Source organism: Kogia breviceps, chromosome 4 (assembly GCF_026419965.1).
Source record: "Kogia breviceps isolate mKogBre1 chromosome 4, mKogBre1 haplotype 1, whole genome shotgun sequence".
Lineage (NCBI taxonomy): Eukaryota > Metazoa > Chordata > Mammalia > Artiodactyla > Physeteridae > Kogia > Kogia breviceps.
The window spans coordinates 176,458,519-176,477,740 of NC_081313.1; the positions used below are offsets into that span (position 1 = coordinate 176,458,519).

The window sequence follows — 19,222 nt, forward strand, 5'->3', positions numbered from 1 at the left end:
TTTGTTTCTTTGTTTTGCGGTACGCGGGTCTCTCACTGTTGTGGCCTCTCCCGTCGCGGAGCACAGGCTCCGGACGCTCAGGCTCAGCGGCCATGATGGCTCACGGGCCCAGCCGCTCCGCGGCACGTGGGATCTTCCCGGACCGGGGCTCGAACCCGTGTCCCCTGCATCGGCAGGCGGATTCTTAACCACTGAGCCAGCGGGGAAGCCCCTCTATTTTTATTTCTTTAAAAAATTTTTTACTTATATTGAAGTATATTTGATTTACAGTGTTGTGTTAGTTTCAGGGGTACAACAAAGTGATTCAGTTATACGTGTATTCAGTACATATATCTATTCCTTTTCAAATTCTTTTTGTACTGTTTTATAGGTTTAGGTATTCTGGACATTTCATATAAAAGCAGTCGTAAAATGTGTGACCTTTTGTCTGTCTGCTTTCACTTAGTATAATGTTCCTGAGGTTCGTCCACATTGTAGCATGTATCAGTATTTCCTTTTATGGTTGAAAAATATTCCGTTTGGGGATATATAACATTTTGTTTATCCATTCACCTGTCGGTGGACATTTGGGTTGTTTTGATCTTTTGGCTATTGTGAACAGTGCTGCTATGAACATTCATATACAAGTATTTGTTTGGGTTCCTGTTTTCAAGCCTTTGGGTATATACCTAGGAGTAGAATTGCTAGGTCAGATGATAAATCTGTTTAACTTTCTGACGAACTACCAAACGGTGTTCCACAGTAATTAACCATTTTACATTCCAACCAACAACATACAAGAATTGTTCTAATTTTCCACAACCTCACCAACAGTGATTATTTTATTATTTGCTATATTTATGGTTATGGGTGTGAAGTGGTATCTTGTGGTTTTGATTTCGATTTCCTTAAGACACCTTTTCACGTGCTTATTGGCTGTATATCTTCTTTGGAGGAAGGTCAATTGAAGTCCCTCGCCCATCTTTAACATTTTTTGTTGTTGTTGAGTTGCGTTTATATGTTCTGAGCGCTAGACCCTTTTCAGATATATGGTTTGCAAATAGTGTCTCCCATTCTGCTGCATGTATTTTTGCATACCCCTTTAAAGTTGTATTTATTTATTTATTTTAAATTTATTTTATTTATTTATTTTTGGCTGTGTTGGGTCTTCGTTGCCGCGCGGGCTTTCTCTAGTTGCGGCGAGCGGGGGCTACTCTTCATTGCGGTACGCGGGCCTCTCACTGTCGTGGCCTCTCCCGTTGCGGAGCACAGGCTCCGGACGCGCAGGCTCAGCGGCCATGGCTCACGGGCCCAGCCGCTCCGCGGCACGTGGGATCCTCCTGGACCGGGGCACGAACCCGTGTCCCCTGCATCAGCAGGCGGACTCTCAACCACTGTGCCACCAGGGAAGCCCCACACCTCTGTATTCTTTTCCTCTTTTTTCCCGTTTCTCTCTCTTCTCTCCTCTCCCTTTCTTCCCTCCAGGTCTCACCATCTTCTGACATCACATCCTCCAAGCTCCTAGTCTGCTCTCTCCCCACTCATCTCTGGGGTCTCTCCAATGCCGCCTTTTCTTCCACCTCCCCCGCTGTCCCTTCTCTTTTCCTGTTTGTTTGCTACTTCCCATGACATCTCAGCTCTTCTAATTGTTCCCTCCTCTCTCATCTTTCCAGTGATTCTAACACCTGCCTCTTTTTAAAACATTTTTATTTTATTGAAGTAGAGTTGATTTACAATGTCGTGTTAATTTCTGTTGTACAGCAAAGTGGTTCAGTTATACATACATATACATTCTTTTTCATATTCTTTTCCATTATGGTTTATCACAGGATATTGAATATAGTTCCCTGTGCTATACAGTAGGACCTTGTTGTTTACTCATTCTATATATAACAGCTTGCATTTGCCAATCCCAAACTCCTAATTTACCCCTCCCCCCACCTTTGGTAACGATAGGTTTGTTTTTCTCTGTCTGTGGTCTCTTACTGTTTTGTAGATAAGTTCATTTCTATCCTTCTTTTTAGATTCTACATGTAAGTGATATTGTATGATATTTGTCTTCTTCTTAGTTACCTCACTTCGTATGATAACCTCTAGGTCCATCCACGTGGCTGCAAATGGCACTATTCCTTCTTTTTTATGGCTGAGTAATATTCCATTGTATATATGTACCACATCTTTATCCATTCATCTGTTGATGGACATTTAGGTTGTTTCCACATCTTGGCTATTGTGAATAGTGCTGCTATGAACATAGGGGTGCATGTATCTTTTTGAATTATAGTTTTGTCCAGATATATGCCCAGGAGTGAGATTGCTGGATTATATGTAACACCTTCCTCTCCCTCCATCCTTGCTTCTCAGTGGAGACACAACAGGGACCTTTCTCCTCTCTGCCACCTCTCTCCTCTCCTATCCTCTCCTCTTTGTTGAGAAGCACAGAAGGTGAGATCTGTCCCCCAACCCTTTCTCTCCTCTGACTCCTGTCTCTGGTTCCCCTGAAGGCAGCACATTCTGGCCCTGCATGGGACCTTGTGGCAGTGATTTCTGGGGTGTGTGTGTGAGGGGCACCCTCTTGCAGAGCTCCTGAGGAGACAGTGAACTCACCCGGCTGAACCCTTGGGAAGCCTGCAGGAAGCTGCGCTCCCACGAAGTCCTATTTCACTGTCTCCAGGGAGGTCCCGGGGACCTTGAGGACGGGGCTCTGCCAGGCTTGTGCAGGGGCTGCAGGAACAGGTGTGAGTCTCCCCTTCGCCCTTCTGCTGGGACCTGTGTGACTCTGGGCAAAGGACTCCACCTGTCTGAGCCCAGCACCTGCTCTTCTGTACGCAAGGTCTGTGAGCAGCCGACCAACGGCTGCCCTGGGGTGGAAGGAGGTAGCTTGGCTGAGGCTCTGGCTGGGAGTCGGGGACTCACCCGAGGGGGTCCCCCTGCGCTGCTCGCTGTCTGGGTCCCCTGGGGGTGGGCATGTGTCTTGGGATGGCAGTGAGTGAGCCACTGGTGAGGTATGTAAGTCCCGGCTGCCTTGGGGCCTCTGGGGATAGATGAGGAGCTGTGACAGGGACACAAGCTCTCAGGCAGAGAAGTTGGCTCCGGTCAAGTTTTATTGGACCCCCTTTCATCCTGGGGCTCTTCACAGTTGCCAGGCTGCCTGCACCCCTCTCCCGCGGCCGCAGCTCTGTCCATTTGCCTGAGGGAAGTGGGGGGGGGGGCAGAAGGAGGTGGAGACAGATCATCAGCCCCTGGGGTGGGGCCCTCGCTGTGCTCCACAGAATCGGCCCAAGGGTCCCCAGTCCAGCCACCCCACGAATCCGAGCTGCCGGGTGCTGGGGCAGCCCCTGTGGTCGGTCCTCGGCGGGCTACGTGGCCGGTGTGTGCCCGTTGGCCATCCGCCTGGCTGCCCGGCTCCGAGGGCCATCAGTGGGGGCTGCTCCAGGCCGGTGAGCTGCCCTGTTCTTCAGCTGCGGGTTCTCCTGGGCTGCCTCCCCATCACTGGAGTCTGACTCTTCGGCGTCGCTGCGAACATCCTTCTCCATCTGGGGAACAGGGAGAAGGGAGGAGGCGTGGGGCGGGGCGGGGCGGGGCTGGGCGGGGCTGGGCGCTCCGGGGAGGCACAAGCTAGCCAACCCTTGCCCGGCCCTACCTCGTCTTTCTTTTTAAAAAATTATTTTATATGTATTTATTTATTTAATATGTATTTAATTTTAGCTATAAAAAGTTTTTGGCCACGTGCACGGCATGTGGGATCTTAGTTCGCCAACCAGGGATCGAACCCACACCCCCTGCATTGACAAGGCGGAGCCTTAACCACTGGACCGCCTACCTGGCCTTTCTTTATGAAGCTGTAGATCATGCGAAGGATGAGGCAAGACCAGAACACGTGCAGCAGCTGTAGCGTCATCAGAAGCGCATTGAAGAAGTAGTAGCCGAAGAAGGGGCCCGAGTTGGCAATGGACTCGTAGTATGTGGTATAGAGGATCCTACGGTGGGCGGGCAGGAGGGAGAGAGGCAGGGGTTCACCGGCTGCTGTTGCCCCCAGTCCCAGGAATCTCAAACTTGCATGACCTTCCCTGCTCCAGAACCTTCTATAGCTCCCCATTACCCACCCCCTAAGAATGATACCTGTGCCCTTCAGCTGGGCATTTAAGTACCCACCCCCCCATCACCTGGTTATGTTAAATTCAAAGAATGAACAAGCTGGACCACCTGTCCGGTGGTGACTGTAAACCCCAAAGGGGTGCTTAGTGTCCCAGCAGCTCTCCTGGGTGGTCCTTTCACACGTTCTCAGATCCCTCCCCCTTCCCTCCCACGACCACCTTCACCCAGATCAGCTGTAGGGTCATCGGTGACCTGCCTTGATCAGACAGCAGGCACCCAGCTGGCCCTCCCTTCTGATGTTCTTTCCTCACGTGCCTTCAGGGACACCCACTCCCATGTCCCCACTTCATGGCTTCTCCCTCTCCCTCTCCTCTGCAGGCTCCCCTGACCTGCAAACATCAGGGGGCCCCAGGACTGGGCCTCTGTCCACACCTGGTCTTCGGTGACCCTGTCCAGTCTCGTGACTGCAAACACTGGACACTGACGTCTCTCCCAGAACCCCAGGCTGGTATCGACTGCTTCCTCCACTTTTCGGTGGTGGTGCCTGAGGGGCGTGTTGCAGGCCCCTCAAACCCAGCACAGCCAGAGCTAAGCTCCTGATCCTCAAGCAGTAACCCTGAGCCCGTTCCCATCTCATGACCCTTGAGTCGTCCCCGAGTCCACTCACTTCTCTCGACTGCATTGGTCGAGCCCCAACATGGCCCACCCGGACCAGTGCTGTCGCCTCCCACCTGGTTCCCCAGCTCCTGCTCCAACCTCTTACCAGCTATTCTCCCCGGAAGCCACCAGAGGGCGCCGGTGAGTACTCGAGTCAGGTCCCACCCATCCTCTGCTCAGAACCCTCCAGGGCTCCCACCTGGCTTGGGATAAAAGCCCAACTTCTCCCCAAGGCTTATAATACCTCGCATACTCTGTCCGGTCAGCTCTCTGCTCTCCCCTCCTCCCTCTCTCCCTCTTGCTCACTCTGGTCCTGCCACATGGGCCTCCTCTGTGTTCCTCCAACATGCTGGGTACGGTCCTGCCTCAGGGCCTTTGCATGTGCTCTTCCCCCTGTGAGCAGTAGTTTTCTCCCTCACCTCCCTCCAGTCTCTATATGAACGCTGTCAGTGAGGCCTTCTCCGACCACCCTATTTCCAGCTATCCACACAGTTCCTGTAACCTTCTCAACTTTTTTTCTCTTTACCACGATCACTGCCTCACATATTCTAGTCTACTTGTTTGCCTTATTATATTTCCCCATCTGCCAGTGTCAGCTCCAGGTGAGCAGGGACCTTCACGTTATTCCCTCTGCTTGTTGCAACTGGCTCATCAAATTGCCAGGCAAAGACTTTAGCGAGTAGGCCCCGACGCTGTCTCCCAACCCATGTACCAGGCACACAGCAGGGGAGGATGACTAAGCCCAGTTTTCTGTTTCTCCTACCTCTGGGCCTTTGCATATGCTGCGCCCGGTGCCGGGAACACCCTTCCTTGCCTCCTCCTGGAAACCTCCCAGCCAACAACCCCAGCTATCTGAATTGGGGAACCGGGGAACCGAGGAACGGAGGGTGAGGCGGGCTTGGATCTCCGCCGCACCGCTGCCCCCCACCTCCCCAATCCCCGGCGGGAGGGCTGACTCACTGGGTGGGGAAGAGCACGAGGCGAGTGTAGAAGAAGACCAACGAGAAGATGATGAAGAGAGCGTCGCACACGCGCCGCCAGTGCGTGTAGTTGAACAACTTACAGGCCTGGGGGGGAAAGCAGAGAGAAATGGACCTGGGGGTGGGGCAGCGGAAGCACGTGGGAAGGGCGGGGCCTCCTCCCAGGGAAAAGGTACCTAGGCCTGGGCCAGGTGAGTTGGGGTGGGTCTTATCTCTAGGAACTGCCTAGAAAGGTAGAAAGTGCGTGGTCTGCGGATGATGGGGGTGGAGCCTCACCTCCCAGGAAGGCTGACAGGGGGTGGGGCCTCAACACCAGGGGCACCTGGGAGGGCGGGGGGTGGGGGGGGGAGCTGGGAGGGGTCGGGCTCCACCAGGCACACCTCCAGCAGGTAGTCGGAGGAGTCGTGCAATAGCAGCACCAGAGAGCCGATGCGCAGCAGATTCGTGCTGTAGGAGAAGACGATCAGGGTGATGGTCACAAAGTGATGTGCCACCTGCTCCTTGAAATCCTGCGAGAGACGGAGGGTCATAGCCGGGATGAGGCTGGGGGGCCGGAGGGGCCCCACCCCGCAGGGCTGGGAGCAGGGCCTCCCAGGGGGTTGCTTGGCATGTGGACCCTACACCTCCTGCCTGAGACACCAAGGGTCTCAGGGTGTGGGGTCAGGCCACCCCTCTCCTCCTGGAACTGGGTCACGACCGCCCCAGGCCAGACTCTTGGCCTGGCCTCACCTTGCGCTTGGTGTCGAAGGGCAGCGTGATCAGCAGAGAGATGTAGAAACTCAGCTCCAGGAGATACCAGTGGTACAGGGCCGGCTTCAGGGGCTGTGGCAGGGAGTGCAAGGTTAGCTGTCGGGAGTGGAGATGCCCACGGGACATGGGGCGTGGGGTAGGGCCCTCCCCATTTGCTCAAACCCATGACACATGAATCCCAATGAGTGAGGAAGGTATGAGCTCCCCATCCTTAGAGGTAATCAAGGGCAGTGGTTTTGTGGCAGCTCCTGCTCCGTGTGTCCTGACTCCTGGCCCCTCTCCATTCCACACAGGAGCCAAAAACCAGTGGGATTCAGGGGGGGGATGATGGTGTGATGTCCTGCTTTGGCACTCTTGCCTGTGGCCACAGGAACTCTGACTGCCCTGATCCTCCCACTAGCCTCCAAACCCCACCCCTCCCACTCACCTGCTGTGGGTAACCGTCCCAGCACATTACCGGCGTCCACAGCCACGATTCCTGCAGGGACACGGGAGTCTGAAGTTGTCCAGAGGTTAGAACCCAGCCCCCCCAACCCCCGGCCTGAGGCCTCCTCAGGCCTCCCTGGCCCTTGACGTGCTGCTGTCACTCAGGCCGGCTGTCTCCCACCTGGTTGCAACTCTGCTTTCACTGTAGACCAGGGCCTGACTCAGAATCCCCAGCCCCGACACACAGTAGGTCCTCTCAATAGGCACCCATCGAGTGGACATTCACCACAACCTGGCCTCATTCCCTCCACCCTCCCTCTCTGTGCCTTGGCACATGTTTCCCCCCCTCTGCCCGAACCCCACACACCCCTCCCCAATCCAATCCAGGCCCAGCGCATACTAGGTGCTTGAGGGATAGGGCAGGGGAACTGTCAGGTACACTCACGTGGTAAAGAACCGAGATTCCACCGATGAAGGAGCACAGATAGAAGGCGAACCTCCAGCTGCAGGCGGGGAGGGAGCCCCTGAGGCAGCTGCCAAAGGGCCAGACCCCCCGCCACACCCCCACACTCCCCCTTCCCGGCCCCACCCTGGGCTCACCTGGCCTCACAGAACTTCTTGGTCAGGCAGGGCCGGTCCTGGTTCCGGCGTCTCCGGAACCAGCGTTGGGTCTGTCGCAGTGTGAGCCCACACTGGGCCGCCAGGAGGCTCATCTGGGGCTGGGGAGGGAGCGATGGGGGCCAGGGTCACAGAGGTGGCCTCCTGCCCCTGTCCCAGGACAGGCGGGACCCAGCTCTGCTCCACCCCTCCCCTACAGCCCCAGACCTGGCCTGTGGGGTGCTCTACCTTTGGAGATGGGGGAGTAGGGGGGTTTCACAGGGTGGGGGTCCCCCCCAAAAGAGGCCTTATAAAAACCCAGCCCTGCTCACAGACAGGCGGATGGGAGCGGGGACTCAAGGGGCTGGGGGTGGGGACAGCCTCCCCCAGAGGTTTTCTTGCACCCCCTCAGGAACCTCCCCCAGGGGACCCAAGCAGGCCAATGCGGAGGGAGTCGGGGGTCGGGGGCCTCACCTCTGTGGGGCTCTGCCCTTCCATAAGGAAGTGTTTCTCCAGCGTGGCATTGGGCCTCGCCGGCCTCCTGGTCTGGTTCCGCACGCCCAGCCACCGGCTCAGGGGCAGGCCGATGAATCTGGGTGTAGGGGAGACACAGCTTGTCAGTCCAGGTGGGGAAACGGGGGCTCACTGGGCCGCATTTTAGGACCCTGGAGGCGGCAGCCTGGCTGCTGCATTGAGCCCAACCTAAGAGAGGAAGCTGGGTTGCTCTTCAGGATGGGAGATGAACAAGTTGGGTGGTACCCAGGCACCTTCACTGCATCCCAAACCAGGGATGAGCGTCCCCTCGATGCCTGTCTCCTGATGGCGTGGGTCCTGATCTGCCCCCCCCTCCCACCAGGCTGGGGGCCCCTGCATGGGCAGAAGCAGGTCTGCTCCTTCTCAGGCCTCCCTCCACCCAGCATCCCCCCACCTCCCTTGTGCACACTTGGAGGAGCCGGGACCCTGGTGAGTCAATTACCACAATGCCCACAGGGGGGCCCCCAAGACCAGGGGTCGGGACCAAATTGCACGTCCACCATCCTAAAGCCCACTTTCACTGGGGGAAACTGAGGCTCAGAGCAGCCCAGCAAGGAAATTCAGACTCAATCGTGTTGGGGGGACAGGTGGGGGGGTGGGGATGGGACATGACTGCCATTTACTGAACACTTCGGATCTGCCAAGCATGTGTCCAAGTCCACCTCGCGTGCTGGCTCACTTAATGCTATTATTGTCCCCATTGTCCTGAGGGGCAAACTGAGGCTCAGAGAGGCCAGAAACACGCTCAAGGTGACACAGCAACTGAATGGCAAACCCAGGATTGATTTTCCCTTAACAGGGAAAACCTCTGCCTTTGTTTGACCCCAGAACAGCTACTTCCAACCCCGCTGCCCTTTAGAAAGGCAAGGGATGCCTTTGGGAGGAGTTAACGCTGCCACCTCAGCTGGATCCACTGGCTAAATAGGTGGGAAAATAGACCCAGCCTTCAAGGCCTGGCTGAATTGGGCCTCCCAGAATCCCTCAGGCAGAGCCTCGATCCCCGCTGAACTACCTGCTGTGTGACCTCAGGCAGGTCGTTTGACCTCTCTGTGCCTCCATTTCCTCTTCTGTAAAATGGGGATAATAACAGTACCACCTCACTGGGTGAGGGCTGAGTTAAGACACACAAACCGCTTAGAGCAATGGGTGGCACAGAGGAAGAACCCAAAGAGTGTCTGGTAAATCCAGTGTCAGTGGACATGCCCTGGGTTCCCCATGCCCAGCCTGTGTCCTGGAAGCCCAGACCCTAGGAAGCTCCTCGTGAGTGGGAGAGTCAAAGCAAAGTGTAGAACGCTCGCACGTCCCTGTGGTCAAAGAGTGGGACAGAGGGAAGGACCCGAAGTGAGGGCCAGAGGGGGTTAAGGGCTTTGTGGGGAGAGGGGCAGGGCAGGCTTCCCTGGAACCCAGCCTTGAAGGAACTGCAGGGGAGTGAGTGCAAAGGCCAGGGGGTCGCAAAGAAGGTGGGGGACCTGAAATGACACGTGAGATGTGGAGGAAGGGCAGGGGGAGGGGCCCTCAGGCATGGAGGGGGAAGCCGGGGGAAGGGGGGGCAGGCCCGGTGGGGGTAGGCCATGGGGGCAAGGCAGGTCTGGGAGCTGTGGCTGCAGCATTAGTGAGGTAGAAAAGGGTGGGACCATCTAGGTCACAGGGAAGGGATCCAAGAGATGGACAGCCAGAGAAGGAGGAGGAACTCCAGTTTGGGGCAGCGTTTGGGTCACATGAGAAATGACTAAAAATCCACGGGGTCTGGCAACCAGGAGGGCGCTGGGAACCTAGGCCGGCGGCATATACTCGGGGGCCGGGTGCCAGGCTGCAGGAGGCTGGGGGTGAGTGGAGGGGGGCCCCAAAGGGGGGGGGCTGGAGTGCCTATGCTCCTTCCTTTGGCTAGAAAGGGGAGCAGGAGAAAAAGGTGGTAAGAGAGAGGGCAGGAGGTGGGGATGGGGGAGAGGTGCCCATACAGGACAGAGGGAGGAGGGAGTGGGCAGGAGTTTCTTCGCTTACTCACTGGCCTCTGCAGACCCATCCTAGGTCAGCAAAGCAGGCACATCCCCTCCAGGGCCCCCACTTGTTTTCTGAAGATGCTGGCACACCCAGACCTGAGCTGCAGCCAGCATTCCAGGCATCAGAGACCATCGGAGTGGGGGTGGAGGCAGCTGGGGGCAGGATGGAGGCCCAAAAAAGCACTCTGACTCAAAGCCAGGCTCCGTCCGGGGACACGTGAGGATGAAATCACACAGATGGGAGAGCACAGGGCGGGCGCTGCGCACACACGAGCGATGCTGGGGTCAACCTGCCAGGGCACGGCGGACACTCACCTCTCGAAGGTGAAGCGCACGGCCACCAGGGCCAGAGCCAGGGGCAGGGCCATCAGCATGTCCTGGGGGTGGGCGTAGACCAGGCCATCGCGGTCCTCCAGTACAGCCCACGAGTTGTTGGGTGGTAGCCAGAACCTCTCCTGCCATAGCCACTCATTCAGGCTGGACCACATACTGTGGACACAGGGTCCAGTTAATGGGGAACTCGGCACACAGGACAGGTAGAGTGGGAGGGCCCAGCACCACACACACACACACACACACACACACACACACACACACACACACACACACACACACACACACACACACACACACACACACACACACACACACACCGGCGCCTAGCAACCTGAAGTTTATTAGAGCCAGTGTCAAGGATAGACACAGACACAGACACACACAGACACACACACACAGACACACACACACACAGACACACACCCCGGCGCCTAGCAACCTGAAGTTTATTAGAGCCAGTGTCAAGGATAGACTTGGGCTGGGTGTCCTCAGGCAAATGACCTGACCTCTCTGAATCTCACGTTCATCTGTAAAATAGGGACAGTAATAGCCACCACTCAGCCCAGCCTGACACGTCACACAAAGTGCTTAGCCAGTGCTCACTGACCCTTAAATATAGCTCATGACGGTAGTTATTATCCTGTACTCTACAGACATGAGAACAGCGGCCAGAATCAAGGGAGTGGCTGATCGCGGTCACGAACCTGAGTTCTCAAAATGTCCGGGAAGGTTTCCTGCCACTGTGGGAAGGTGCCTCTGATACAGCCCAGAGATGAAGGATTTAAGGAAATCCACAGGTGTCTCCCTGGCCAACCATCCACACAGGGACTCCCCTTGAGGTGTGAATGTCGGCTATCTCGCTGCCTATCCCAAGAGCCCGGCTGCAGCTGGGCAAGAGAGCCTACTGCGTGATCGAGCTTGCTGCCAGATAATGAAGCAGTGGTCGAGGTGGGCCAACTTTCCACCAAGAGCTGCTGGGGAGCTGCAGTGGGGCCCAGCTGTCCTGATGAGCCCAAAGAGCTTCTCCTGCTCCCAAGATTTAAGATGAGGGCCCCAACCCCACACCGGTCCCCACTTGCAAAGTTTGTTCATTCATTTGTTTCTCTGCCCATCCATCCATCCACCCACCCACCCAAAGCCCATCTATTCACCGGTTCATCCATCCAGCCATATCGTCTGCTTGCCCACCTGTACACCTACCGAGCCAGCCAGCCAGCCAGGCTGCCATCTATCCATCCACCCACCTACCTGTCCATCTTCCCATCCATGCATCCGCCTATCCATACATCCATCTACCCACCTGTCTGTCTACCTGTCTGTCCATCCATCCATCCACCCACCCGCCCACCCACCCACCCACTGTCCATCTACTCATCCATCCATCCACAAGATATTCTGAGTGGCTTGTACATGCCAGCCTGGGGCTGGACGTTGGGGACACAAGCAGGGAACAAAGCAGACACATTCCTGTCACCATGCACACAGCCCAGCAGGGGGAGGCAACCAATACACAAGTAAACAGATTCATAAATAAATGAGATAACACAGTGTGATGGGCCTGGTAGAAAATAAACAGGGTGGTGCGATTTATCAAGGAAGGTCTGAGCTAGGTCTCGGCTCGTACACCATCTGAGCTGAGACCTAGACGTGAGGAGGGCCTGGGTTTGTGCAGAAGAAGGTAGTGGTGCTGCGAAGGGGGCTGGGAGGGGCTTTCCAGAGAAATGAGCAGCAGGTGCAAAGGCCCTGAGGCAGGACTGAGTAAAACTGAGTGTTGGAGGACCAGTAAGGATTCCTGTGTGGCTGGAGCAGAGAGCAAGGGGAGAGCGGGAGGAGGGGAGGGCAGGGAGGGGACGGGGCAGAGCATGCAGGGCCTGTGGAATTTGGATGATTTCCTCCCACATTTTATGATGAAAAATTTCAAACCTACAGAAAAGGTGAATTTACAGTGAACATCTATATACCCACCACCGGACTCTCCCATTCACGTTTTGGTCTATTGCTTCTTCATCACACATCTGCCCGTGTATCCATCCATCCCTCTATCCACCCACCAGTGCATTTCTCGGTGCATTTCAAAATAAGCAGCTGGGTTGGGGGCAGGGATAAATTAGGAGTTTGGGATCAAAATATGCACACTATTGTATATAAAATAGATAATCAACAAGGACCTACTGTATAGCACAGGGAACTATACTCAATATCTTGTAATAACCTATAATGGAAAAGAATCTAAAAAATAAATATATATATGTGTATATATATATATGTATAACTGAATCACTTTGCTGTACACCTGAAGCTAACACAACATTGTACCTCGACTATATTTCAAGAAAAAAATTTTAAAAAGCAGCAGACATCAAGTCCCATCACCCCTAAATATTTTCAGTATGCAGATCATTAACTAGAGTTCGATATTGACTGACGTGTTTTTTTTTTCTTTCAAGGTAAAATTTACTAGAGCAAAATGCATTCATGTTAACTGTACAGTTGCTGAGTTTTGACAAATACACGCACCTGTGTAAACCAACCTCCGGCCACAAACACTCCCATCCCTCCGCAAGGTTCTCTCTTGGGCCCCTTCCCAGTCAGCCTCCATCTCTCCTGTCCAAAGGTAACGTCTGCTCCAGTTTTTTTTTCCATCAGGGATTACTTTTGTCTGTTCCAGAACTTCATATAAAATGGAATCACAAACCCCATCTTTGTGTCCAGCTTCTTTCACTTGTGTGGTATTTTCGAGATTCATCCCTATTGTTCCAAGATCAGTAGCTTCCTTCTTTTTAAAAAAAGAAAAATTATTTATTTATTTATTTGGCTGCGCCTGGTCTTAGTTGCAGCATGCGGGCTTCTCTCTAGTTGTGGCGTGTGGGCTGTAGAGTGCATACGCTGGGGCTCAGTAGTTGTGGCGTGCGGGCTTAGAGTTGCCCTGCAGCATGTGGGATCTCGGTTCCCCGACCAGGGATCAAACCCGCGTCCCCTGCATTGGAAGGTGGATTCTTAACCACTGGACCACCAGGGAAGTCCCGAGCTTCTTTTTTTCTTATTCCCGAATCTTTGGTACCAAATGAGTATACCACGATTGGTTATCATTTGCTTGTTGATGGGTATTTGGAATGCATTCAGCATTGGGGAATTATGAGCAAAGCTGTTCAGAACATTCACATCCGAGTCTTGTGGGAACAGAAGTTTTCCTGTCTACTGGGTCCATATGGGTAGGAGTGGAATTGCCGGGTCATTCTGCGTGTTTTCCTTCATAAGCAACTGCCAAACTGTGTTCTGGGGTGGCTGTACCATTTTACACTCCATTTCGTGCAGTCTGGGAGTTCTATGGCCCGTGTTTTTATCTAAGGTGAGATGGCAAGCGGGGGAGGGGGGGTGTTGGTTGCCATACAGGAAGTGGCCTTGGAGGCCAGAATGGGGGCCCACCCAGATAATCCAGGATCGTTCCCCCCATCTCCAGGTCAGCCAATCTGCAACCTTAATTCTATCTGCAATCTCACTTTCCCTTTGCCACGTTAGGTAGCGTATCCCCAGGTTCCAGGATGAGGATGTGGACGTCATTCAGGGGGCATGATTACTGAGAAAATTCACTGAGTTGTGCATCTATGTTGTGGGCCCTTTCTCTGTGCAGGTTAAAATGTTTGCCTTGAAAAAGTCTATGATTCTGCTAAAATGTGACACAAATGAACTTATCTATGAAACAGACTCACAGACATAGAGAACAGGCTTGTGGTTGCCAAGGGCGAGGCAGGGTGGGGGAGGGATGGAGTGGGAGTTTGGGGTTAGCAGATACAAACTATTACATATAGAATGGATAAACAACAAGACGCTACTGTATAGCATAGGGAACTATATTCAATGTCCTGTGATAAACCATAATGGAAGAGAATATGAAAAAGAATGTGTGTATATATATATATATATATATATATATATATATATATATATAACTGAATCACTTTGCTGTACAGCAGAAATTGACACAACATTGTAAAGCAACTATACTTCAATAAAATACGTTAAAAAAAAAGTCGATGATTCTGCTTTCCATTCCGACAGGTGGGTTTTTTCCCCCCACGCCACCTCTGACACCAGCTGTGTATCCTACAATTCAACTCAACTCTGACACCATCTACCTGGAGATACACCGGTTGAGGGCTCAGTCCCACAAGGCTGTACCCATCCCACTTCAGACGCCAAGCACAAGTCCAGATCGTCACCTGTGCTTCTGACCAATTGGCCATAGATGGAGGTCCCCACGAGCCCTCCTTGGTTCGATTAATTTTCTACAGCAGCTCACAGGACACAAACAGTTTGCTTCCTAGATGACTGATTTATTAGAAAAGGATATATAACTCAGGAATAGCCAGATGGAAGGAATCATAGGGCAAGGTATCGGGGAAGGGGGCGGAGCTTCCACGCCCTCCCCAGATGCACCAGTCCCCACACGTCTCCACAAATCTCCTCACGTCCATCAACCTGGAAGCTTTCCGAACCCCCATCCTCAAGGGCTTTTATGGCGGCTTCATTACATAGTCATAGTAATTAAATCCTTGGCCACTGGAGGTCCAGGGGTGGGAACGAAAGTTCCAAGCCTCTCATCAACAGGTTGGTTCCCCTGGCAACCAGTCCCATCCTTAGGTGACCTGAGTGGGGGACTTTCCAAAAGTCACCTCATTAACATAACAAAAGGCACCTTTATTCCTCTTATCGCTTAGGAAATTCTCAGGGTTTTAAAAGCTCTGTGCCAGGAACTGAGGAAGGCCAAATATCTACTTCTGGTTGTAAATCACAATATCACAAGTCAAATACAGAAAAAGAAAAATTCTCGGGCTTCCCTGGTGGCGCAGTGGTTGAGAATCCGCCTGCCGATGCAGGAGACACGGGTTCGTGCCCCGGTCCGGGAAGATCCCACGTGCCGCGGAGCAGCTGGGCCCGTGAGCCATGGCCGCTGAGCCTGCGCGTCCGGAGCCTGTGCTCCGCAACGGGAGAGGCCACAGCAGTGAGAGGCCCGCATACCGCAAAAAAAGAAAAAAAAAAAAAAAAAAAAAAAAATTCTCAGAGTCTGAGGAAATGGGTAAACCAGGATGGTGAATGGATGGTTTGGGGGCAGGAGGTGGGTTTGGTGTTGGACAAGACAAGTGGGGGGTGGTGGACTGTTGGTCATCGTGTGCTTAAATCCACGGGCATGTGTCAATGAAAAAATATTGCCTGCTGTATCAGTAAGCAAAGGATGTTGCAGCCAACAAGCCACCACATTACAGGTGCTGTCCCCCCTCCCCCCATGGTGACTCCTGAGGGAACTCAGGATGGAAACAGGATGCCAGCCACCGAGCTACACCCACCCCCGCCAGTGCACCCGGAGGAGACTCAGGATGAGAAAGCACAGATTACTGGCCCAGATAGCTGAGGTGCATATCAAAGAAATGCATTCAGTGAGCCCAGCTTCTTGCATCTTCCATACAGAGAAAAGCCCTGAATTCCTTAACTTGAGCTATCTGGTTTTCTTTTAATTAACAGTAATCTTTTGATGTTCTGACTACCTGGTCTTTGTTGCAAAAACCCCTGTATATATCCGGGCTCCTCCCTCACCTCTTTGGAGCAGTTCCTTAGAGCTACCTGAGAGGCTGTTTCCCGGGCTTGAAGTCCTCAGAATGACTGCAGAATAAAACATAATTCTCAACTTTTCGGTTGTGCATTTTTTTCCATCGACAGTGGATCTGGGGGCAGGAGATGGGTTTGGTGACAAGAAGCTCCTCCAGGGTTGGGGCAGGGGGATGGATGGAATCCCCCAGGGAAGGGGTGTAGATGAGGGAGCAGCCCACAGACCACACCTTATGGCTTCCAGGTTCAGGCATCGCTGAAGTGATTAGCAGTAGCCGCCACCACTGGACACTCCAGCGTGGGGTGGGGGTGGGGGTGGGGGTGGGGACACACCAAAAGGCAGCAGGCTGACAAATGGGCAAAAGTGTCAAACAAACAAACAAACAAAAAGAGGAACAAAGAGCGTCACTCACTATCCAGTTACACAAAGGGTTAAATTGCAACCTACAGGCAGTGCGCCCTGAGGGGAATTCAGGATGGAAAAAAGACACAATGAGGCATTTTGTGCTTTGGATCAAAGAAAGGGTCCCTGGATAGTTCAGAGGCACAGCAGGAAGAATTTCATTGACCTCAGATTCGTGTATCTTCCCATACACAGACCAGCACAAACGTCATTAACGTGAGATATCTGTTCTTTGTGATGGGCAGTCATCCTTTCCCAAGATGTATGCTTGACTGCATGCATTTCCTAGCCAAAAAACTTCATATATATTCTGGCTACTCCCCTACTTCTTTGGAGCTGTTTACTCAGAGCGACTACTGAGTGGCCTTCTTCAGGGCTAGAGTCCTCAGTAAAGACCCAACAAAACATAAACTCACAGCTCTCCTGTTGTGCATTTTTCTTTAAGACAGGTGTGTGGGGACTTCCCTGGTGGTCCAGTGGTAAAGAATCCTCCTTCCAATGCAGGGGACGTGGGTTTGATCCCTGGTCAGGGAACTAAGATTCCCACATGCCACAGGGCAACCAAGCCCGTGTGCCACAACTACTGAGCTTGGGCGCCTCAAGGAGAGAGCCCACGTGCTCTGGAGCCCACACGCCACAACTAGAGAGAAGCCCGCGCGCCACAAGAGCCCTTGGGCTGCAAAGATCCCGCGTGCCTCAACGAAGATCCCGTGTGCCGCAACTAAGACCTGACACAGCCAAAAAAAATAAAGAAAAAAAAAAGAGATTATATCATCTGCAAATAGATCGTTTAAAAAAAAAGTTTAAAAAAAAGACAGGCGTGTGACAGTGGCTAGTTTAGACCCACAAGGCTCAGGAGGCCCAGACAGAATAGACAGTTGGACAGGTGGATGGGGGAACTTCTACCCAGGTGGTTGATCTCTCTAAAAAGAGATAAATTAGGAGTTTGGGATTAACATATACACACTATGTATAAAATGATAAACAACAAGGAGCTACTGTATAGCACAGGAACTATACTCAGTGTCTTGTAATAACCTATAATGGAAAAGAATCTGAAAAATATATATATATACATACACACAAACACACACGTACACACAACTGAATCACTGTGCTGTACACCTGAAACTAACACAACATTGTAAATTAACTATATTTCAATTTTTAAAAAATGGTTAAAAAAAAAAAGAAACCAACTTCACTAACAGGCAAATTTCGCTTGATCCCATGCACCCACTGGGGCATAACTGCACACACCCAGCCCAGAATTCCTGGCCTCACTCTCCACAGCCTCCTAGCAGGAGCCACACCCACCACAGGGCATCTATAGCCTTCTCCTGAGGGGCCCTCCCACCCATCTGAAGACCCCCAGCCAGCTAGAGATATAAGTGGGCAGTGCAGATGCCCAGTACAGATATACGTGGGCTGGGCATCCTGAGAAGGCCCCCAGCCAGCTAGAGCTGGAGCCAGAACCCAGGGGTCCAAGCCCCCAGCCCCATGTTCTTCCCCCCACCCAAGATCGGGTCCACCACAGCCATGGTGCTAGCATGTCATGATGAGCTTTGGGGACAAGCGAGAACACACACGAGCGATGGCATCTCGTAATCCCAGGCCTCTGCCCATGTCCCCAGTCTCAAAGCCTACTATTCACTGTTTGACACGCTCTGATACAATCACACACACTGTATGATTTCACACACCCCAGCCTTCACAAATGCTGTCCTCTGCCTAGAATGCCCATCTAATATTTATTGTCCCATGTTGCGTGCTGAGGACATAAAATGGTGGGGAAAGCTGGCAAGGTCTCAGCCCTCATGTCTGTCTGGCAAACTCCTATGCATCCTTCAAAACCCAGTTCAGTTGCCACTTCCTCCTGGAGGCACCTCCCGATTGCCCCTACTTCAGACCCAGTTAAAGCACCCTCTGCCAGCTCTGCCTCATTCACTGTGACATTGGAAGCTGGCCAGGCAGTCTTTTTGGTGGGGGGGAGGGTGGAAAAGGAAGGAAGCGTGACCAGCCTCAAACCCCAGTCCCCTCAGCTGAAGCAGGCATCGCCCTTTCTGGTCCCCAAGTCAGAAGGGGAAACAGAAATGCACTTTCCAAACCTGCGAGCCTTCCAAGGGGGCTTCAGACTGACACACCCTAACTGCAGAGGTCTTGGCCTTGGACCTCCTACCCTTTCTCTAACCTGTGTCTGTCTGTTTGCCCACCCCCTTTACCCTCTTTATCGATAAAGAAGAGACTCTGAGGTTTGAGAAGTCACCTATTTCCTTGCATTGTGGTCGAGCAGGCCAGTGAGCCTGCATGTGGAACATGTGGGCAGTGTCTGGCACATAGAAGGGGCTCAGGTACAGCTGTAACCAGGCATCCATGGCCAGCAAGGTTCAAACTTCTCTTCCACTCCTGCCCCTGACAGATGCCCTCCTCCCGACGGGCAGGCGGGAACGAGGGTCAGGGAGGCATTCCTCCTCAACTTTCATTTTTCCTCTTTTGGACCCCGGCTCCTCTTCTCATTCCCTGTGACACTCTGCCTCCTTGGGCCTCAGCTGCCCCATCTGAAAAATGGGTACAGCCAGATCTTCTGCTTTACTGCATGCACCGTTGTAGGGGCTCAGGAAGCTGAGCAGTCTGTAAATGCTCCATGCTGCTGTTGCAACGGATTTGATTCCTGCAATTTACCAATCACTGACCTTGTCATTGACCTTGCCACTCGTGTTTCAGTTCCCTCATCTGTAAAATGGGAATAACAATGCCCCCTGCCTCCACACGGAGGGGACTGGGAATGACACCTGGGGTGGAGTGAGTACTAAGTAAAACACAGTTACTATTAGCAGTAGAGAGGAGGGGGGGATGGG

The 19,222-nt window shown here is 53.0% G+C and overlaps 2 protein-coding genes across 5 annotated transcripts in view; one reads left to right on the plus strand and one right to left on the minus strand.

Annotated features, from left to right (window-relative positions):
* The window catches only part of CD320 (CD320 molecule), a 40,725-nt gene extending 28,116 nt beyond the window's left edge, over window positions 1-12,609 (plus strand). The window contains exon 6 of one of the 2 annotated variants that reach the window (XM_067032899.1): window positions 11,011-12,609. The gene's annotated coding sequence lies outside the window, so the exon portion shown is untranslated. Of the gene's footprint in view, window positions 1-3,687; window positions 5,280-11,010 lie in introns of those variants that run through there. The other variant, XM_067032901.1, reaches the window with a different exon arrangement.
* CERS4 (ceramide synthase 4) overlaps window positions 3,066-19,222 on the minus strand; it is a 31,064-nt gene continuing 14,907 nt past the window's right edge. The window contains exons 2-12 of one of the 3 annotated variants that reach the window (XM_067032897.1): window positions 12,875-13,133; window positions 10,337-10,510; window positions 7,962-8,079; window positions 7,491-7,609; window positions 7,336-7,393; window positions 6,892-6,942; window positions 6,444-6,536; window positions 6,095-6,223; window positions 5,695-5,801; window positions 3,803-3,959; window positions 3,066-3,515 (exon numbers count right to left, since the gene is read on the minus strand). In XM_067032897.1, coding sequence (XP_066888998.1) covers window positions 3,339-3,515; window positions 3,803-3,959; window positions 5,695-5,801; window positions 6,095-6,223; window positions 6,444-6,536; window positions 6,892-6,942; window positions 7,336-7,393; window positions 7,491-7,609; window positions 7,962-8,079; window positions 10,337-10,509 — 1,182 coding nt within the window. In that variant the 5' untranslated portion in view covers window position 10,510; window positions 12,875-13,133 and the 3' untranslated portion in view covers window positions 3,066-3,338. Of the gene's footprint in view, window positions 3,516-3,802; window positions 3,960-5,694; window positions 5,802-6,094; window positions 6,224-6,443; window positions 6,537-6,891; window positions 6,943-7,335; window positions 7,394-7,490; window positions 7,610-7,961; window positions 8,080-10,336; window positions 10,511-10,796; window positions 10,883-12,874; window positions 13,134-19,222 lie in introns of those variants that run through there. The other 2 variants (XM_067032898.1, XM_059063051.2) reach the window with 2 other exon arrangements.